A 23,092-nucleotide genomic window follows, 5' to 3' on the forward strand; every position below is an offset into this window, starting at 1 on the left:
AAGCACTAGGTATATTCTAGATTACAAGGGAGAGTGATACATTTATTTACATGTGACTATATTGCACTTTTTTATTACATTTTAGCCCTTTTCTCATATACTATTAAATAGTGCTGGCTGGTTCAGAATGAAATGATTGGATATCAGAGGGGGGGATTTGACAGTAATGCCTCATCATCTGCAGTCTTAGTTAACCAAAGGCCGTGGTTTGCAGTTTGTAGGTAAGAAAAGTAAATACCAAAAAGTAGGGGTCCCAGCACTGAGCCTGAAACATATTGCTAGTTGCATTCATACTTTTTGAGGAGGGAGCAAAACCCTTAACTATGTGGGTTCTGTCTTTTAGCCAGTTGACCATCCATCTCACTGTATAAGGGGCTACATTTAGGGATCTTAGCTGATTTACAATGCCAGCCTGGAGTATGGTGTTGATTGCCTTGGCCAGATCCAATGGGATTTGTGAATGACGTGACTACTATCTACTGGCTCTCTGACCTTCTTGAATACATTTACTGAATTAAGTACTCAAGATTTCCCTTTAAGAAGACCAGACTACTGGGGTTCTACACAAGTGAGGATTTTTATATAGTTTATACAGTCAGATAAAAAAAAGAAAACTCTAACTAGATTGGCATATTGCATTCTTTTTAGTCAACTAATTAACTGGGAGGTGGCCTTTGGGGTTAAGTTTAACATGACCACTAATGTGGTCCGTTCATCCACTGGTGTCTTATCCAATAAAGACCACAGTATAGCACTGTGTAAAAATGAAAATATGAGGGAAGATACCGAAAATGGTCTTTACTACCTAGATTGTGTAAATCGGTTCCCCACTTAAGTAGGATTCATAAAATGTTGAAAGACAGGTACCCAGTAGGAAGGTAGCTGGAATATAGAAGATGAACCATGACAAAGTAAAATCTTCGTTTTTAATACAAAATGGTGAGGGCTTGCACAATGGTTACCATTGCTAAAGCGCTCACCATTTTGTATTAAATAAGAAGATTTACTTTGTCATGGTTCAGCTTCTTTATTCCAGCTACCTTCCTACTGGGCACCTATGTTTCAACATTTTCAACTTCTGGGCTGGTTTGCATTTATTTGTTTGCCGTTTAGGATTCATAAAAGCTGAATACCTGAGTTAGCCCCCCCCCCCCCAAGAATAGAGCACTTATAACTATTATATGGTTGTTAAGAGGGAAATTCAGCTGTTTCTGGTGCAGGTGAACTCCAAGAATTGCTATTGTATTAGTTAATAAGAAAAACTATGGAAGTACACAAGCAGCACATGTAGGGATGGAATGAAGCAACTTAATGCAATTTGTCTTCTTTTCTTTTTCAGAATGGCTTCACTCCCTTACATATTACCTGCAAGAAGAACCATATCAGGGTTTTAGAACTTCTGTTGAAAAATGGAGCACCGATCGAAGCTGTGACTGAGGTAACTGCACACCATAATAACACAATTTTTTTTGATGTCTGGGATAGTTTTAAAATGTTTGCCGTGTATTGCAGTGTTCTTTCAAAGATGATATCTTTGAACATCTGAAATCTGTTTTGAAGTGAGAAGGAGAAAGTTGTCTCTGGTGTCATAAGATTCTTTCAGCTGTTGATTGCTGTCTGTTGCATTACTTTTGCCAGCATTTTTATTCTGACATTCTTACTAAGGATTTTAGTGTTATGAAGTATGATGTGCTGACATTGTAGCACATGGAAGTCATCTACATAAGCTCACACTTCACAAAGGGAATATTAGTAACTGCATGATGGTTGTGAAGGCTGCCAGCCTAGCTAGATAGGACTTTGTAGATAATTCTGTCATTTGTAAATATTAATGTAAACCACATGCTTGTTCTCTTAAATGTAAGAAAATTATGGTAAATGTTGAACTTCAAAAATGTAACTATATTGCACTCTGCTGGAGGAAAGCTGATAAGTCAAGCATTGTATAATTGTTTGATCTCAAAACTCAGAGCCGTGGTGTCTGAATAAAGGAATTCTTCCTGTTGTTTTGAGACCAGAGTTAATGGCTAGAATTTATATGTATAATGTATTTTATTGTTCTGGCTTCCTGACCAGCTGCAAGATCAAAAGGGCTGTTACACTCTGAGTTTCTGTTAGCCTGGGAAACAGAGAATAATGATGTAATCTGAAATGAGTCAGTGGTACTGTGTTATCAGTTTAAGGACAGAGAGAGAGTGGGAGAAATAGAGCATTTTGCATTTGTCTTCAGAACTGACCACTCACCAGCACTTGCTTTGCTCTGTCTGCATGTAAGTTGGGTCTTAGACTTTAATGTTTCTCTTAAGAAATAGATAGAAAATAGTAAGTTTAGACTAGCTGTTTTCTATATTGATGTCAGAACTAGTCTACTGTATTAGTTTAAGCATTTTCCTGTGATCTATGAACTTCTGAACGCTTGACTAGCACTGTGTAGTAAGAAGTATTTTCTTCTTTTTTTTATTTATTATTAAATATTTTAAAACTTTCAACTGTGGGTGTTTTGTGTGGAGATAATTTAAGCTCTAGAGTACATTGCATGTATATAATGATACTGTACAATGGCACTCCAAGTAAGTCTTGCTGCTCAGTCACACTTACCATTTGGATAATAATATTGGACAGTAATAATTGGACATCCTTTGGTAAGGGCCTTTTTAGTAGCTGATAAATAAGGGTCCTGGTGGCAGCGATTACTAACTTATAGCCTGGCCAGAAGGGGCACAGCTAGTGAACCTGTGCCAGCCTTCCACAAGAGTGTCTGTGTGGTTGAATATAAATCATATCTCAAAGTGTGTATGTGTGTGTCAGCTACCTGGGCAGGGACACGAAGCACTGGTTGGACAGAGAGAGTGCTAGGAGGACTTGGCTTGGGACCCTGGCTAAGGACCCTATTCTATAGCTGTGTCAATGGGAAGTCTTATTCAGGATCTGGAGAGAAAGGGAGAAACCAGCCCCAGACTGACTGTGATCTCTGTGTGCTCTTAAGGGAAATTGTACTTTACTGTGTGTGTACTTGTTATCCTTCCCAGTGTGGACACCCATCACTGGTGTTAGTGGTGAGGATTGAGGCTCCTTGATTGCTGGGTCACTGCACGGGTGTCACAATGGTACAGGCCTATGCATGGCTCTTTGATTTTGTCCTAGGCCTGTTCGTGAGATAAGGAAGTACAGCAGTGTGAGGATGCTTACAATAATATTAAATCTCTGAATCAGAGAGGAAATGTTAGCACTGTAGTAAACTGGGCTTCCCCCCTCAGCTTTCATCAGTATATTGCCTGTCTGATGTTTTGACCTGTGGCGTCTTGACACATGAAAAGACTTGAGCTGCACTGATGTGACAGTTACTTTGACTGGTTATACAAGTGTATATAAAATCAAGTTTACCACACGACAGCTTCACTTCTTCCAGTGAGAACCAGTATGAGCTCTAATGAATACCTGAGCATGAAATGTATCACTGTATACAAAACAGGGCGGTGGGTGCTATGTTTAAATACTAAATGTATAACTGTATACAAAACAGGGCGGTGGGTGCTATGTTTAAATACTAAATGTATAACTGTATACAAAACAGACCTGTGGGTGCTATGTTTAAATACTAAATGTATAACTGTATACAAAACAGGGTGGCGGGTGCTATGTTTAAATACTAAATGTATAACTGTATACAAAACAGGGTGGTGGGTGCTATGTTTAAATGCTAAATGTATAACTGTATACAAAACAGGGGTGGTGAGTGCTATGTGTAAACATTAAATGTATAACTGTATACAAAACAGGGTGGTGGGTGCTATGTTTAAACAGTAAATATGTGACTGTATACAAAACAGTGGCACCAAGTGCTATTTTTAAACACTAAATATATAACTATATACAAAACAGGATGATGGGTGCTATGTTTAAGCACTAAATGTATAAGCGTATACAAAACAGGATGGTGGGTGCTATGTTTAAACACTAAATGGCGAAAGCCAGGGTACATTTTTTGGCTAGGCTTGTATGGGCCCTAGGGCCGATAGCCTAGTGCCTACCTATGTATAACTGTATGCAAAACATGGGTGGCGGGTACTATGTTTAAGCACTAAATGTATAACTGTATACAAAACACGGGTGGCGGGTGCTATGTTTAAGCACTAAATGTACAAGTGTATACAAAACACGGGTGGCGGGTACTGTGTTTAAGCACTAAATGTATAACTGTATACAAAACAGTGCTATGTTTACTGCTGCATCACCTCCTTCTGTCTCTGTAATGATGAATACTTCATACAGCAGTGCTAACTCTGGAAACATTCTCACAAATGGGTCCATTTTACCTTTTTTGAGAGAAAGATGATGGGCCATTATGACAAAATTCCTCAGCAGCATTGCTCTTTCTGATCATTCTTTGCTTTGGGTCACTTTGCCATTAATGCAGTATACAGTGAATGTCTTGAGTTTGGTTCATCTTTGGTAGAGACATTTTTGAGGAAGGCTGCACTTATGGAGTGACTCTTTTTATACACTTATAAATGACTTTCCACATTTTTCATACAGAAAGGAAATGCGGTGTACTAACCACATTTGACAATTAAGCAACAGTTTAGGACTGTGTGTGGGTATATCAGGATTTACCCACTGTTGTTGTGGTTTACTAAAACAAAGCCAGCCATGGGTAAATCTTAATATACCTACAAACAGAAGTGGATTATTGCTATTATACAGTTATATTATTTAAGAAAGAAATTGCTTACGTTTCTTAAATAATGTATTTGTATAAGGGTGTTTCAGTCTTTTTAACTATTATTTTCACTATACTGATGATACTGTGCATGGATATGGGACTTGCACTCCCAGGCGTGCACAGTACATCAGTGCAGTGCAGGAGAAACAGCGGAGAAAGCCTAGTTGCTGTCTGTGTTTTTAATTGTTAAAAAATAGATTTGTTTACAAGGGATACTGCAAAAATAAGGAAAATCAGGTAGATTTTTGTTTCTTTAGTTAGAACATACCCAATTTTTCTTTTATTTTGCTCTATGCCTCAGTATATGGCAGTGGAAAGTCTAGCTGCTCAATGGTACTTCTGTGGCAGGACTTTTTTTGTTGGCGTATGCTCAAATTACAATGGGGTACACTGATTGGTCTGTCCAATCGGCATGATAGTTTTTGAATTGTAATGAGCCATTATTGTGTAATGTCTGTTTTATGACTGTAAATGCACACATCCCTGACTAAACAATATAAACATCTGATTATTTTGCCTGATGGGTTTTGTCCTGTATACATAACATCTCGGTTGTCTGTAAGCATCCAGTATATGGCACACTCTCTCAGTTTTATTATTATTTGTTTATTCATTTTTTATTGATTGGATTAGTCCCTCTAGGCTAGCATTTTCTTTTCAGGGAGACCTGAGGTGGTATTCATAATGACTTGGGGACATTTGGCAAGGCCACTGGGAAACTTCCCCTACTTTTTCAGTAAATGATGTGGGATCTTTTACATTCATCTGAGCTACCACCAACTCGTGTAGATGGGACCTCAGTTTAACATCCCATCTGAAGGATGGCACACTCAGGAGTGTAGTGCCACCTCCCGCCTATATGTTGTACTGCAGTATCAATATTGTAAAATAAATCTAAGCAGCTTATTTGGGAATTAAACTCACACAACTACTTTTCTAGCACCAAAGATGAAGTTGAGACAATGAAAAAAATAATTGCTGTTTTAAATGAAAACTAGCCTGACTGATTGATTAATTTCAGGTGGAAGATAAGACGTTTGGCATAAATAAAGTATTCATTCATGGGGAGTCCTCCCAAATGAAATGATTTTTGTGCATTTGCACATCAGCACTTCTAGCTGATATTTTTCTTGCGGAGGGTATAACCACCGAGGAGAAGAAGAAGAAAGTATTACGTGGCAGGAACCTGAAATCACTCATTTATGTGAGTTCAGGAGGACGAAGGCTTAGCTTAGTTTTACTGGCAAAAAAATGTTAAATTAAGTGCTAAATTAGCTGGCAGTTAAACATATAAGGGAAAGCTACAGAAACTAACAAATCTCTACTAGAGACAAGGTCAAAAGTGAAGATTATGTCTGAATAGAAAATGTAGGACATGATTAGCACACCAAAAAGAAAAACACTTCTTTGCTAAATATTACACACAGCTGGAGGTCTCTCAGTCTCAGTAAGGAACAGAATGGCAAAAGAATGTCTCTCAGGACTTAAGGAAATGCCAACCATGCATTTAAAGGGTTTAGGTTATGATGTAGCATCTTTTCTGACTGGTTTGGAAGGGATTTTGGTAACTTTTAGTAGGGTAGTGCTTACCCTTGCTTTGAACTTGATAGCTGTTAAAAAGTTTGGATCGCATACATCCTGTTAATTTTTTTTCTTTCCCTGTGCAGTCTTCCACCCTACTCTTAATTCTTCTACTATTGACAATTGTCACTGAAGTAATTTTTTTCTTTTTTTTTCTGTTTGATGCAAATGCCTTTGTCTTCAAAATAGTTTGGCAATTTTCATGGAATCTGTCTGAAAATGTTATTGAAATAATTACCCAAATAACACCAGTAGATTGGACTTCTGTCATCAAAGACAAAGAAGCAACTGGATGTTTAATGTACATTATTTATTTTATTTTACATTTGTTTACCGGAATGGTCCGACTGGGACACTGCCCATTTTCAGTGGAGGCTTGGGGAGAAAGCTCCAGTCTAAACTTACATACAAATTATCACAGCAAGTAATAGGAATTATAAACAAAATTGACAAAAAATGAGTGTTAACACATCTACAGGATAAACATTTAAAAACCAAAATATATACATAGTATCAAATAGAACAAAACTTTAAACACTTGAATATAGACAAATATATTGTTGAATTTATATATGTAGGGAGCATAACATTAGTTAGGAAATTAAACATGGAGAATCCTGATATTATTATTGGCAGTGATATAAAAGTTAGATGGTACGTTAGTAAGTTTAGATGGATGAAAGATCATAAGTTTAGTTTTATTAGGGTTGAGAATGAGTTTTGAGTTTGCTAGCCATGTTTCAATATCAGGGAAGGCTCTTTGTGTAATTGTGAATGCTGCACACATGTGTGGGTTGAATCATCTGAGTATTATATAATAGATGCTTTTATTTTTATTATCAGTATTATTTTTATTGTTATGATAGATACACAAAAACATGTTCTATAATATTTGTATGCCTCAACATATACAAAAAATAAAAAAGATTATTCTCATACAGAAATGGAGGTCTCACAACAGTACACACCACACACGCATGTATATGTGTGTGTATGTATATGTATATATATATATATATATATATATATATATATATATATATATATATATATATATACACACACACACATATACATATATATGGGTCTACTTCACAAAAGCTCATATAAACGAATCACACATTGCCGAGACGACTTTACCACAACTGAATAAGATCGGAAATTTAAAAGGCCGAATCACATATAAACTAAAATAAGTTACTGATGTGAAGTCAGTTGCAGCACTTATCATATAATTTCAGCTTAGTGAAAAGGCATGATAGGACATTATGTTATTGTACATACTGAACCAAAGTTCAGCACACCTCCAATGGAAATGAAGTGTAATGCAAATGTCAGACTGCAACAGTGAAGGCTTATGAACCAATGCATCTGGTGCATATCTACAAAGGGCCCTATTTTGATTATATTCTTAAATCTTCAGTTAGAAAAAAAAAAAAAAAAGAAATTCTGCTTCAAAGTGAACTTATGACTAGTCTTCTATCTTTTTGTATTTCAACACAGCATAATGTTAAATTTGACCCTACTGCTTTAGTTGCTCCATAATATGGCATATATATAGAAATGTCCACTGGGCATAAAACACCCATTTCAGTGGAGGCATGAGGATAAAACTCCATAAAGATAACATGCACACACACAAACAAATATAATGATAATATTCAAGCAGTAACATCTTTTATGTAAGAGTATTTTGGTATTGCGGCTGTCTAGGGGACAGTCATTTGCTTAACCTACTTTCTTCTGAGTGGTGCCTGACTGTTTAGTGTATTGAGGAAGGTTGTGTTAAATGCAAGGATGGTATCATCAAATGAGATTATTTTAAGTATGCTCTAGTCAACTGCATTTACGGAGTATCTGTAAATGTCGGGATTAAAGTAGGTTAGAGTTTGTGTTTCAGTAAAGTAATTTTTTGGGGGCACATGGCTATTACTTCTGGTTGTAGAGATGAGATGGCTACTGAGGGTGTTGGGTAGGTGTTGGGTAGGACTCTTTTACATTTTTATGCGGTTGGAGATCAATGAACAGTCAACTAAGGATTGTTTGTTGTTAGGCTTGTTGAATCTAGTTAAAGTTGGGATAATTTCAAAGGAGTCTCATAGATTCAGTAACACTGTGGGGAATCATCAGTTAGGGCGAACCAGTCTTTATTGTGGTGTCTAAAAATTACTGTCTTGTAGAGGATGTTTGATGTTATCCTGGTGAGAAACCCCTCCAATACAGAAGATGTCCAATGATGGGATGTATAAGGCAAGTATACAGATTTATTCTTTGTATTTAGTTTGAGGAGAAATATAATGATTTTGGCATGACTGAGGTTGGGTGGGTGGATGGTTTTGTGGAGAATAAAGAGAGAGTTCTTGAATGTTGACGTACCTAATGGGAATACCTCCCCTCTCTTATATATGTAATCAAGCCTATAGAAGTTATAGCTTTGGGGGATGATTTCTGTATCTTTGATGCCTGGTTTCAACCAGATTTCACATATGGTAAGGATATATGCTGAGTATAAGGTTAACCAGGCGTGAAGGATCATTATTTTATTTGTGATGCTTCTGGTGTTGATATTGAGGATCTGTAGTCCCATGTGGGCACTGGATGGAATGTATGGGAAGAGGTGCAGAGAGGAAAGTGGGGTTAGGGTTTTGTACAGGTAAAGATGAAGGGCCTTGGTTGGGGTGTGTGTCGCCACAATGATGGAGTTTTTTTTTTTCTGTGATATTTAGGTGAATGGTAGGTGGAGATGTAAGCAAATATGGATGAAATAGCTAGTTGCATTTAGAATGCGTGTGAGAAAGCTTAGAAGGTACAGAGGGAAATTATGTGAGAAGGAGTGTGTGAGAATAAGGCAGGAAGAGAGAACCACTGTTTGGAAGAGGAAAAGATGCCAGGTAGTGGAGTGCATGATGGTCAGTTTGTATGGGAAGTAGAATATTTTAGAAATATTGTTAATGGGCGATGCATAAAGGTGTTAATGGGATTGATGAGTGGCTGACGGTATGGAGGAGGGAGTGTGGGATAAGGGGATTGGTTGGTTAGATGGGTCTGGGATATGGAGACTGGTTGGTTAGAGGAGTGTAAATATGGAGATTGGGTGGTTAGGCGAATGTGGGATATAGGGATTGGTAGTTTAGAGGAGTGTGGGATAAGGAAATTGGTTGGTTAGAGGAGTGTGGAATATGGGGACTAGTTGGTGAGATGTGTATAGATCTTTAGTGTGGAAAGAAGTGGTTGTGAATAGTAGGCTAATAGCTAGAAGAGATGACAGTATTCAGTTGGCAAAGCACACATCAGAAGTTGGTGCCGTAAACAAAACAAAATGTTCCATTTGAGATCTAACAGCAGCTCACATTAATGCAAATGAATTACATGTTAAAGGATTATAATTAATTCAGACACAGTAAGTAGCCCAGAAGGGCATAAGTTGTGTCACAGAACCACCACAAATACTACAACTGCTACTGAGTCTAAAGATATCACAGAGCTTGACCACAGAGTATCCTAACCAAAATGGTCAATGGCCTCAAACACGTTAGTTGTCAGGACAGACTGGCAGCCCTTTCTCTGTACTCCATCTTTTATAGACTTTTCCATGATGACCTTTATCTAACCTTATTGCCATGAAATATTGACCCTTTTTACACTTATTCTTTTACAAAACAAATGGGGTTTCAAATACCTGATTCAAGGAATTAAATCTTCATCAGTAGCTAAATAAGTCATTAGCATGATGGATTCATGTCCCAGTATATCTCCTCCTATGGAACAGTCATCGTCTACATGCCAAACAGAATAGCACCCTTGTCACCTTCATGGTAAAACTAGAAAATGGTAGCCTCGATTCTCCACCAGTCTATTTTGTCTTCCTTTTGTCCACCAGTCTATTTTGTCTTACTTTTGTCCACCAGTCTATTTTGTCTTCCTTTTGTCCACCAGTCTATTTTGTCTTCCTTTTGTCCACCAGTCCATTTTGTCTTCCTTTTGTCCACCAGTCTATTTTGTCTTGCTTTTATCCACCAGTCTGTTTTGTCTTGCTTTTGTGAGGCTGAGGGTGAAATTTTGAATATGATTTATTGGCCAAGCTTACAATGGTCTGCAGTCTGATTGCCCAGTACTTAAACATGAACCTGTGGACATGTTCCATATATGTGTATGTGTCAACATCTGTTTTATGGATGTCCCTAGGTTGACAAAACAGACTGTCGACAGGTGTGCAAGGTTCACAATCCATGTAGTTTGGGTATATGTCCCTTCCCCTGGATTGTGCAATCCAAGAGTTATTATATATAATTAACAGGGGGTGTGGGGTCAGGGGAGATTGCCCCCTCACGAAAAACAATGTTTATCTTTTTTAATTTGTCACTAAATGCATTCCTTGAATGTAAATAAGGAATGTGTTACACATCCGGTACGGTTGCCTTTGCCTGTACATAGATTACAGCTGCGTGTGGGGTCAGGGGAGATTGCCCCCTCACGAAAAACAATGTTTATCTTTTTTAATTTGTCACTAAATGCATTCCTTGAATGTAAATAAGGAATGTGTTACACATCAGGTACAGTTGCCTTTGCCTGTACATAGATTACAGCTGCAGTGGCTAGGCTTTTCAACTGTATTGCACTACAGCAAAGTGCCGCTGCAGCCATTTGGGTTCGACGATGTAGCTCACAGGGAATTGTCCTGCAGGCTACATGCCGGAATCCGCAAATTTTGTATGCCAATCATGAGATTGCAATACGTGAGGAAAAGGGTACATTCCCTTGTCTCCACTGTACCTCAATCACCTTAAAAATGGTCGAAGAACTGCATTGTTGATCATGTGGTCTCAAACATGTGGGTTTTGACAATGTGTTCATCGACCGAGTGACATAGACCTGATTTTTCATTGTAAATTACTGCTTGGATAATGTGTGTGTATTGACCGTGAATCCCTGATTTTGAGGCATTTCTCCCATCTTAGAATTGATTTAACTATGGAGTTAGTATATATAATTTTGGGGAGTGTGGGAGGCTTGCCCCCCCCCCCCACATTGGGAGTGCAGGGGGACTTGCCCCCCTACAAAAAAACATTTGAAGTTAACTTTTTTTTACAAGTTCACAAACTTAACAATTTTCATTTTTGATTAATGTGTTGTGTACATATATATTTTTTCAGGAATATTGTGTTTAGATAAAATATTTTCAGTATAGTGTGCTGCTGAGCATCTGTTTTTATGTTTGTTTTGGTGAATTATGCATCAGGCAAATGTGTATGCAAGCGATTTACCCACATCCATGTATACATATGTAGGAGTATATGTGTGTGTGTGTGTGTGTGTGTGTGTGTGTGTGTGTGTGTGTGTGTGTGTGTGTGTATATATATATATATATATATATATATATATATATATATATATTAGTGCGGTAACAGTAATAAGTATGTTTTATACATAAACAACATTTATAAATATATTTAATATACATAAACAACATTTATAGATATGTTTAACCCTTGAAAATGTAGTTTCATTCCCTTAGATTAATACAAAACTGTGTTTTCATTCCTTTGATTAATACTTCCATCGAATAAGCATTTTAAAAACAATAAGCAAGATTAAACTTTTTCCTCCTTCTCCATCATGCAAAAGTTCCTGAAAACTTAAGTATTTAAAAAGAAGGAAGGAAAAATAAATTTAATGGCCTGAGCACATTGTGGCCTATGTTAATTTTGAAACCTATTGTTACCAGTTATCCTGAACATATAATAGTCTCCTGGACCATAATTAAATCAACTATTCCCTAATCATATCATTTGAACTTTGGTGGTGTAAGTTATTAGTTTCATTGTCAGACTTGTTTCTGATTTTATTAACAGCTGATACCTGTTAACCCTTGTGGGGATGGCTTGCTTTGGGTGAGGACCCTTATTTATGGTAATTATGCCACTTAAGTACCTGCTTATGAAACGGATTATTTTCAGGGATAAAGGGATAATGCTGCAAGCCACAAATTACCTGGACTGTGTAATCAGACTCCTCATTATGTTATTTGAAAATGTATGTGAAACAATAAATACTTACTAACAGCAAACTGATGGGTAATCAATAGATCATTATTTGATCTATAATCTACATATGAACTCTGAACAATGAAATATCACTTCTGGAAAGGGCAGGGATACTTGGAAGATTCCTTGGGTCAGGTAGTGAGATGCAGACAGCAGAATGTTAAAACATGTATCAAACCAGCAGAGTAAACTACAGTAGAATAAAAGGGTTGTATACCTACAAGGAGCTGTAGTCCCTGGTGTATAAACAGGAAAGAGAAGAATTAAGCTGGAAGATAATTTTTGTTGACAAGTCTCATGTTTCTGTTTTGCGTTCCTATAGTCTGGTCTTACTCCTCTTCATGTGGCATCCTTCATGGGACACCTGACAATAGTGAAGATTCTGTTGCAACGAGGAGCTTCATCTAATGTTTCCAATGTGGTAAGTCGTCGTCTTGTTCTGTGTATGCATGTGCTATTTCAGGATGTATAAAGTGCCTCAGAACCAACAACTATAACCATTGTTTTCAGAAATGGATAATAATTTGGTTCAAGAAAAAGAATTCATTTTAAAGGAAAAAAATATTATTATTGTAAATAATCTGGGACACAACTGTAGGACATGAATTATCTTATATAATTATCATCTGTGTTTAACAATGCCTGCATTTTCTACAGCTGCTTAAAGTGGAAAGCACAGTAAATGTAAAACTACCATGCGGTGCAGAAAACAGATACTGAACAAGTTAGGTGAATGACTGTGGGCAGAGCATTAAAACTAAACTGACATCTTTTAAGGATTCCATATGTGTTTTATCACACTTGTGGAATATAATACAATCCTCAGAAAGTCAGGCCGTATTGAGTAACTTTTAAAGAAGGCACATCAACTCACCTAAAAGTGTGTGTATATTTGTGTGTGTGTGGGCGGGTTCTTTATGTGCTGTGTTTTGTCTTCTGAAGCAAAATGGGGGACTCGTCTTCTACTGAATTTTTCTTATATTGATGCATATGAATGCCACTAGATATGAGGATGGTCTCCTCATATGAATGCCACTAGATATGAGGATGGGTCTCTTCATATGAATGCCACTAGATATGAGGATGGGTCTCCTCATATGAATGCCACTAGATATGAGGATGGGTCTCTTCATATGAATGCCACTAGATATGACGATGGGTCTCCTCATATGAATGCCACTAGGTATGACGATGGGTCTCCTCATATGAATGCCACTAGATATGAGGATGGATCTCCTCATATGAATGCCACTAGATATGAGGATGTCTCTCCACATATGAATGCCACTAGATATGGGAATATGTCTCCTCATGCCAATACCACTATGTATGAGGATAGGTCTACTAGAGTTTCCCAGAGATAAGCACTGCAGTGCAGTACAGTGTAATAAGTGCACAGGCTTGAACAACCACACTTTGTGTAACAAGCACAACACACAACAAAGTCTTACCACCAGGTAAGAACAGTTCTCCAACCCACTCACCAATCTTTATATAAAAACTAAGATTACAGCACATTGAGTAAGGTATATATAGCTTGAAGGTGTGTTACTGAACAGCATTATATTTTCCTTCCCAAACTCCACATCTTCCCTGCCCACAAGGTCCTGACATTTTGGCCAAGCACTAAATCTGGTCAGTCAGTTACAGACAATCAAATGGGACAAATGATAATTGCAATTAAAAAAGCCATGTGAATCTCATAAAGGCACTCTTTCTACAGCTGTGAGCAATTATAAGTAATCAGTCAATATCTGCAGCTCAATGAAATTGGCATCAAACAATTTCATTGTTATGACTGGACCAAAAACATTTAATCCAGCAGACTTAGCAAAGTCTGTCCTGGTCTGGTTTGGCTGCTCATTTGAAATTTGTTTAATAAAAAGGGGAACAGAACATGAAAGAAAGAAAGAGACACCCCTATCGAATGGTATTTTGGTGCTGTTGGCCTTATTGGCTGCATGTAGGTTGGTTTTGCTCTGTGAGTAGTGTTCATAAACATGGTGTCAGGTAAGGATCAAGTGTGTTAATTCAACATGCGTCTTCACACAGATCTAGTAAACACCATTTGTCACTGTGACTGTTCTTACTTTCTCCGTCTTCTCATCTTTTCTTCATTCCTAAGCTGCTGGAAGTATCTCTGCCATCTGCTTTTGATAGCCTGTGGACTTGTGAGCAGGTTGTTGTTGGCATTGCTTATGAAAGGTGCCTCACTATCTTCTTTATCTTTCTGTCATTGCTTTGCAACCTGATATAGTTTCTGTGCGCAAACTGCTGACTTAGTTTCCAGAAGCTGGTAGAGTGTAGCTGATGTCTTGTTCTTTGCTATTGCAACTCCTTTCTTAGCTTCTTGGTTATTTGTCTGGTCCATCTTTTCTATCTCCCACCTTTTTCTGCACACCTCCTTTCTTTTGATGACTTCCTGGACTTCTGCATTCCACCTGCTTTCCTTATGTACCTGCTTTCATTATACACCTTATTTCCATACCTGGCTCGGCTGCATCTCTGTTCTGAAGTCCTCACACACAGTGTTTTGTGGTGCTGACATTCTTCTTCAACTCCACCTATTTCCTCTTCTTCTTGAAATCTAGAGCCCTGAGTAATTTCTTATACTGTTGTGCTTTCTTTCCAGTCAATTGTCCAGCTTTCCATCCTGGTCATACCTACTCAAATGTCAACATTTTCTCAGAATGTCCAGATTTTTGCCTAATATTGTGGGTCTTTTCCTCATAAAATTTGTGGCTTTCTGCCACATTATTCAGGTTTGAGTTCATTAAATAATACTAAATAATGACAGGTATTTGAGTTTCAGACTTAATATCCATCAGAAAATATATAATTGAAAAACCTGTTATTCTAGCAACTTTCTAAGTTTATAGGACTAATTTTTAAAATCTGTCCCAATTTTTGAGCCTTTGTCCCCTCATTATTTATGGCTTTGTCCAGATTTCTTTCACAGAGAGGTTGAGAGGTACGAGCCTGGTCTATGTTGACCTTAGAGCCTTCTATGACCAATGCTTGCAGCTGATTGTGGCAACCAGTGGTTTATGCCGTGGGATGGTTGTTTCAATGAGGATGACGTTGCAATCACTGATTCTACACCAGTGCTCTTTCCTTGCTAGGAGGACGTCTATCTGAGTTGCATTTTCCAGACCAAAGTCTAGAATGAACTTTCCTTCTTTATTCCTGTTGCCACCCCCGCCATTGGATCCAGGCAGTCCTCATATCCTGTTCTGTCTGTCATATTGTCCTGCTTTATTTAGGAGAACCTTGGACTACTGTCTGAATGCATTCTTTTCCTCACTATCATAACTCTACTGTGGGGCATAGGTTGAGATATCATTAGGCTGTAATCTGATTGCCATGTGTCTATCACTAACTCTGATGATGTCCCTCACTGTCTTCTGGAACCTCTTCTGATCTGTCCTCCTCCTGAGTAGTAGACCTCGGATCCAAAGCCAAGTAGCTTTGCTGCACTGCCCTTCCATCTCATCCCCAGGATACATAGGATGTCCAACTTCCTCCCTACCATCATATCATCTACATCCAAGCTCTGTTTTGTCAGGGAACCTAAACATAATGAGACCTGGTCGTAACCCTCTATATTAATTGCACATGGGGAACAGGAAATCACTCACTGGTTTGGCACTTATGTTTCTAATGGACACAGGTAACTTGTAAATGACTCATCTCCCAGGCCCCTGCTTACACTTATCAAGGGTACTAGAACTTGTCAGAGATATTGGATACATGGCTAGCTTAAAAAAACCCTTGTGGTCATTAGCCTAGTACACACCTATGAACCTATAAACCGATATGTACTCACTGAAACAGTTTGATAGTTTTCTTCTAGTTTTCCAACATTAAAGCCATCACAAAACATAGTCAAGAGTATAGAAAGTTTAAGAAGTTTGTTTTTTATTCTGTTGCAGCTCAAGTTGCTTTTAGTGCTAGGAAAGAAAAACTACCTACTATGTGTAAGTCTAATTTTAGTTCTGGGAAAGGAGACTTACAAATAATATGTTTGAAGTGAATTAAAATGGAATTTTTATTTAAAGGCATGCTAAATACCAGGGCTACATTACAAAGGTAATAGCAAATGTTAATTGACATCTTTAATAGCCAGGTAGTTTTGTTTTTAGAACCTGTTTCAGTGATATGGAAGTAAATTGTTTCTTATTTAATATGTAAATAATTGTTTGGTTGAATGGATCATGATTTTTAATCTACCGTATTTAGTGTCAATATGATGATTTCTGTTTAGTTCTGATGAAGTTCACAAGTTCATGAATATTGGTAATGAAAGCATTTAACTTTATAGTAAATTGTTGTGTGTATTTTGAAAGGACTAATTCTTTTTTGCATTTTCTTGCAAGATCCTTTAGAAGTCATTTCATTCCAACAATAGAATTTGACTGTGGAATTATGGTGGAGGCTTTTATAAAGGTTCAGTACAAAATGTAATTTTCCTTTTTTACCTCTGGAGCAAGGTTGGTCAATAGGACTTGTTTATCACCTAGTGACCAGGACATTGCCCTTCTTCACTATTCCTTATATTGGCACTGATGAGGCCATGTTTGAACCAGCAGGTTCTGATATTAACACTGGCTGATATGCCAGTCTTACCTGTGATTTCTTTCCCAAGAATACAATCTTACATTGGACTTGCTACCAGAAATAAATCGATATACTCATTGTCAGGAATTTCCTATGCGTATGGTTTGGGATCAACTTAACAGGGTATGTTTTAGTGCCAGTGCTATCAGAGCTGTTGCTGGTGTGAATAGGTTGACTTTCCAGCCTTCATAATCATGGCTGTGAATGTCAAGTCCAGGAATGATGGGTGTTATAGTCCCTAAGTCAGAGTTGAGGCTGCCATAGCTGAGCTTGATGCTGAAGCTTTTATGATGACATCAACCTTCACTGACTCTGGTGCGAAGCAGCAAAGAGCAGTTGCGTCGGCCTTATCTGTGTTTTCATCATTGGTCTTGACAATAGCTATACAGACTGTCCTGCATTTTCTCCCCTCAGTGCCTGTTCAAGCCACAGCTTTGGTCTTTCCAGGAGTTAAGTGTTAGCTGTTCAGCACCTTTTCAGTCAAAAGGACAGATAAGTCAGATGCTCATTGCAGTATAAATAGCAGGTATTTGGATTTCTAGAAGTTTGTTCTTCATCCTTGAACCTGTCGACAATGAGGTCTTTTTAAAAGCACAAGTACAAAAATAGTCATTTGGACTCTCCTCTGGAATCTCCCACCCCAAATATTGACAATACTTTTTTTGCAAGGCTACCTTAACTCTCTCTCCGTGGAAAATGTCTTTCCTTGAAAGTTAAAGAAGATAGTAATCAAACTAGACATAAGTGAAATGTAATGCACACTTATACTGTCTGATAACTGGGATAAAACTCTACCTTTCTCATAAGGATTCATGTAGCATTCTTGGAAGTGCTCAGAAAATGCTCAAAAAGAGTACCACAGCAGGAATTATTAGCAGCGTAATGTTTGCTTCAGTATTTTAAAGCAGAATGATGATGAAATCCAGTTGTTATTATGACTTTGGAAATTGAGGTATGTAATTCAGCCTCCAAAGCAGGTATAAGTAACAAATACTTTAAGTTGGGTATAACCTGCTTACCATATACAATACCATTATAAAGTGTTTGAAGCAAAGGTGTATTATTTTTGCAGTTTGCTTTGATAATAAGGATGGTCTTTTGAAACTTTTGATGCAGTTAAAAACTCCTGTCATGGCACATGTAAAACTGAACCACAACATCTTACTACATGAATTAATGTACAAGCCCCTATATTTCCTTATTAAATACATCAATGGATTTTCTTACTTCCCGTAAAGATAATTTATTAACTTGGACTTGCAAGTGGAACACCTTACTTTGGAAATGATCATATATGATGATGCAGTATTGGAAGTACAAGGTAAGTATGAAGCTCCTAATCTGAAGATGGAAGTCATTTTACCTACATAAAATGCTTTGCATGTGTTTGAAAATCATTGCCCAGTGCCTACAATGGCATCATTGTGTGGGCATAGCTTTACAGCAAGACACAAAAACAAATCAAGTAAACAGCTAAACGAACACTCAAATAACGCATATCATTTTCCACCAATCACATGCAACTTTTGCATGAGGGGTATAATAGGAAATGAAATCAGTTGTAGAATAAAGATGCTTTAGAAAGTGAGCAACGTGTTGCATGGGTAGAACTAATGAGGAATTTAGGATATCAGGTTAACTTCATTTTCTTTTTATATATACATACATATTCAACGCTGTAATTTTTTCTTTATCTTTTTTTTCTTCTAGAAAGTGGAAACACCACTGCATATGGCAGCAAGAGCTGGCCACACCGAAGTTGCCAAATATTTACTTCAGAACAAAGCTGAAGTTAATGCTAAAGCAAAGGTAGCCATGTTACTCAAGTTGTCTTTGTTGTATAATGTCAGTTTCTAATAGTTAAAAAGCAGATGCAGAAATGCTGGTTTACTTGTGGAAACAATGTGACATAGTCTCTTCTAATGAACATCTATAATTAGGCCTCACAGAGAATACAGTGGATATGCTTGCATTTCCAATATAACATCTATTAAAAGACTGGATAAAATAAAAAAAAAGATTTACCAGGCAAATTTCAAGAATTGATGTACTTGAGATTTTATTCCATTTCATACAGACTTGTTTGGGGGACATTATATTGATCTAAAGCAAGTAAGTATATACCATTGAGTCAAAACTGAATTATGGTGACTCTTTGAGTAGGAATACTACAGACGTAGATTGCCAGGCTTTTCTTCTGTTCAGAAAGTGTTGCTGCCCTTTTGTGTCCTAACCTGGTTTCAAACCCAGGTCTAGCAGTTGGTAATTTTGTACCTTTACCTCTAAGCTAATGGGCTGGGGTTATCATGATCTACAAATGTTTTAATAATGCCGTTTTTGCCCATTACTTTTAGACTATATTTTTATTCAACTCCTTAAACACCAGAAGAAAATAATTATTTATTAGCTTTCCAGCTGCCTCCTCTAGGCTTACATATCAGTATTTTGTATATAAGGCAGGTTGAATCTTTTTTTTTTTTAGGCAGGCAATGTTCAAGTCACACTTGTGTAGTTGCTTTGAGAAAGCTTTATATGACTTATGTCATTTAGGTGGCCTGTATTAAGAACTTAAGTTAGTTAGCCTTCCTAAATGCACTGAACAATGAAATCATACAGAGTTTGAAGATTTAGAAAGAATGGCAAAAAATGTACTCAAAATAGTGACAGACATTTGGATAGGCAATCAGACACTGATATCTTGCCTCTCGAATCCTGAATTCTAGAATTAATCAGTAACCACTAAAGAAATGCTTGAACACATAGTCAAAAAAGAGATCTTAGTCAAAATGGAATATGTCCAGCAGGTATGTTTATCACGACTCATTGAAAACCTTAAATATCTTCAAAAGTAAAAGCCTGCGGATTAATCAATTTAGCCATGCCCAGGTAACATAGCAGTAATACTAAGCAAGTGATCACAAAGACAATAAGATGCCTATCAACACAAACCCTCAAGCAGACAATCCCAAATGTTCTTGCCACCCCTGTCAAGCACTCATAACTGCTTCCCTTCCAAATTGAGCAGGTCCGGCATACCTCTCAACTGCATAGATTTTTGCAGAATGTCCAGATTTTTGCCTCATATTTTTGGTCTGTTCCTTGTAAAATTTGTGATTTCCTGGATTTTTGTGGCAAATCAGTGAGGATTGAATTTACTATAATGACAGCCATTTGAGTTTTAGACTTCATATCCTTCAGAGAATATTTATTTATTTTATTTATTTTACATTTGTTGACCGGGCTAGTCTAACTGGATATATGTCCATTTTCAGTAGAGGCCCAGGGAGAAAAGCTCTGATATATGCAATTATACATTAAATGCAGTAGTATCATAGCATACAATATATGCAAATAGCAGGAAGTGACATTAAAATTGATTTAGATCAGACATAAAAAAGTATACAGAGTCAGCAAGAGAGAAAAAAAAAACTTAAGATAACATATAATATGAAAAAATAAAAATAAGCAAGATTAGATGTTATGTGATCCTATCTCGCCTACATTCTGACTGATGGGTTCGAGCCGATCCCTCGGCTCCGACTCGGCACGCTTATGCCAAAGAGCGAAGTCTCTTATTGGCTGAGCTTACTATATCCCAGGATGCACCACTACCAATCCCCCAGATCTCGTTTGCCGCTAACAAGCGAAGACGTGGTCTCGAGCTTGGCTGAGCTAAGTAGTGTTTTTTTCACTAACTTTCTGTCAGGATTTTCTTTAAAATTCAACAAAAAGCTGTTTTAACAGCTATCTAGTGCTTTTGTGCTTGAATGAGTATTTTCCTTGGTAAAATATTGTGTAGTGACTGTGTTTTGACAGACTAGAGGTCCCATCGGAGTTGAAGGGCCTTCCCCTGTCAGTTCGTTGTTGGCTAATTCCTGTTATTTTTAAGGTTATTGGATCTACTTCTTTTGGTGTTGTGTTAGTCCTTATTAAAAGGACAGAAAAGTAAAGAAGAAGAGAGAGCAAGGAAAATTCTATAGTGTTAGTCAGTGTGTTTCTTGTGTTTCTTCTTGGCTAGTTTTCTGTGTTTGGATTGCCATAATGTCACAGGCTCCTAGGCCTTCAGGATTTAAAAGTGCACTAAGTGCAGTTTTAAGATGTCGATCACGACCACTCTCTCTGTGTATATTGTTTGGGCGCCAAACATTTGCAGGAGTCCTGCAGCGTGTGTCACGCGTTTTCCTCGAGGGTCCTCCAAGAGAGGAAAAATAAACTTATTTTGAAAGGCCTTATCAAACCCTCTTTTGAAGAAGCTTTAGCATCCTCTCCTTCTCCTGCTAAAAAGAAAAGGGCGTCGGCTCCGACCAGTCCATCGGACCCGACCGCCAAAAGACATAGGCAGGCTTCTCCTTCGGCTCCACGGACTTCGGAGCCGAGGGTGGAATGGTCTGCCTCGATGCCTCCAGTCTCGACTCCTCTGGTCTCGGAGCCGACGGCTGGGGCATCGAGAGGCGGGTCACCTTCATCGGCTCCACTGATCTCGGAGCCGATGAAGGTTGTCCGCTCAGACACTTCCTCCTCGGCGCCGAAGTCCTCTTCGGCACTGATGGAAATTGAGTTGGACACTCCCTCGGCGCCGATAGTTATCGAGTCGCCTCGGAGCCGGTCCCTTAGTCCCGTGGAGCCATTGGAGAGACCTACTCGGACCCGTTCGGTCTCTTCCAGGTCATCAAGGATGTCAGATTCGGACATAGACAGGGTGCTCCAAAGACTGTTCCAGTCCCCAGTCTTTCAAAAATTTGTTTCGGCTCCGACCCATTTGGTTTCGGAGCCGATAGCCCACTCCATTGCCATTCCTCCTCCGACCGCTTCGGCTCCGTCGGAGCAGGTGCTGATGGAGCCAGTAGAGATCCTAGGGTCGGCTCCGACCCTTACTCCAACCCCGGCCTTCGGGTCTGAGTTTAGCACGCGGACTTCTTCGGCTGGACCCGGGGGTGACGTTTCGGGACCAATGCTGTCGGTTCCGAGCCTCCCTCTCGGTGCTTCGGCTGCGGGACTTCCGTCTGCTATCATGGCTCCGGGGACCGGACACTCCCAGCATTCTGAGGGTCCGGCTTTCAGAGCTATGAGGAGTGCCTTGACCAAGTCTTCTTCAGCCATCTCTGCGGCTTTACCGGCACCTTCCCTGGGCATGGAGACTGGGTCTTTGGCAGTTCCCCTGTCTCTAGGCAGCGGAGCCCCGGGGCCTGAGGTTACCCCCACTGGGGGTTCCCCTCCTCCTGAGGGTTCTTCGGAGTTGTCTTCGGAGGAGCCCCCAAGGAAGAGATCGTGCAAGAGGAAGCACGCGGACTCCCCCGAGTCTCTTACATCGGACACTGATCTTGATGATGCGGAGGGGTCCCCAAAGTCGTCCTCGGATGATGTCTCATTTGCAGACATTCTAGAGATCCTTAAGCAACGAGGCGGCTGGATTTCCAAACCCCCCTCCGCTGATGAGTCAGTGCTTCTCAAGGCCTTTGGGGCTCAGCCCTCCGCCTCCTGGGTGTCTCCGCCCTTCGAGCTCCTGGATTTGGTTTGTCGGAGGGCGTGGGAACATCCAGATACTGTGGAACCAGTGCCTTCTCGCCCTAACAAATTTTTGTCTGCCCCACCCGAGAAGGAGTTCTTGACGAAAGGCGTGGCTGTAGATGCCATGGTGGTGGCATCTGCTACACAGCAGGACGTGGCAGAGGCTTCAACGTCCGTCCATCCTCCTAATAAGGAGTCTAGGAGCATGGACCGGTACGGGAAGCGCACCCTGACTTCAGCGGCCTTTACTCTAAGGTCCCTGAATTATTTGGCACATTTCACCAGACTACAGAGGGATCTGATCAAGGAGCTGTCAGACTCCCTCTCAGGTAACCTACCTGAGCAGCTAGCCCAGTCGGTTAGCTCTCAGTTGGCTATCCTTACCTCGATTTCTAACTCGTCCATGAGGCTCATTTCATATGCGGCCGAAGGGGCGGGCAGAGCGGCAGGCACAGGCGTGGCTCTACGGAGACAAGCCTGGCTCCGTTGTGTCATTTCGCGGAGGCCTTCAAGTTTTCCTTCGCGACGCTCCCTTTGATGGGTCCTCTTTGTTTGGACCCAAGGTAAAGACACTCTTACCGCTGTGAGCAAGAGGGAAAAACTTTATCTGCCGTAGGAG

At 39.1% G+C, this 23,092-nt stretch overlaps 1 protein-coding gene across 3 annotated transcripts in view; it reads left to right on the forward strand.

Annotated features, from left to right (window-relative positions):
- Window positions 1-23,092, forward strand: part of ANK1 (ankyrin 1) — a 1,899,552-nt gene that overhangs the window by 819,323 nt on the left and 1,057,137 nt on the right. For all 3 annotated transcript variants that reach the window (XM_044082993.1, XM_044082990.1, XM_044082992.1), the window contains exons 11-13: window positions 1,340-1,438; window positions 12,671-12,769; window positions 18,676-18,774. In XM_044082993.1, coding sequence (XP_043938928.1) covers window positions 1,340-1,438; window positions 12,671-12,769; window positions 18,676-18,774 — 297 coding nt within the window. The remainder of the gene's footprint in view (window positions 1-1,339; window positions 1,439-12,670; window positions 12,770-18,675; window positions 18,775-23,092) is intronic.

This window comes from Protopterus annectens, chromosome 9.part0 (genome assembly GCF_019279795.1).
Source record: "Protopterus annectens isolate FY-2018-M chromosome 9.part0, PAN1.0, whole genome shotgun sequence".
In the NCBI taxonomy this organism is placed as follows: Eukaryota; Metazoa; Chordata; order Ceratodontiformes; family Protopteridae; genus Protopterus; species Protopterus annectens.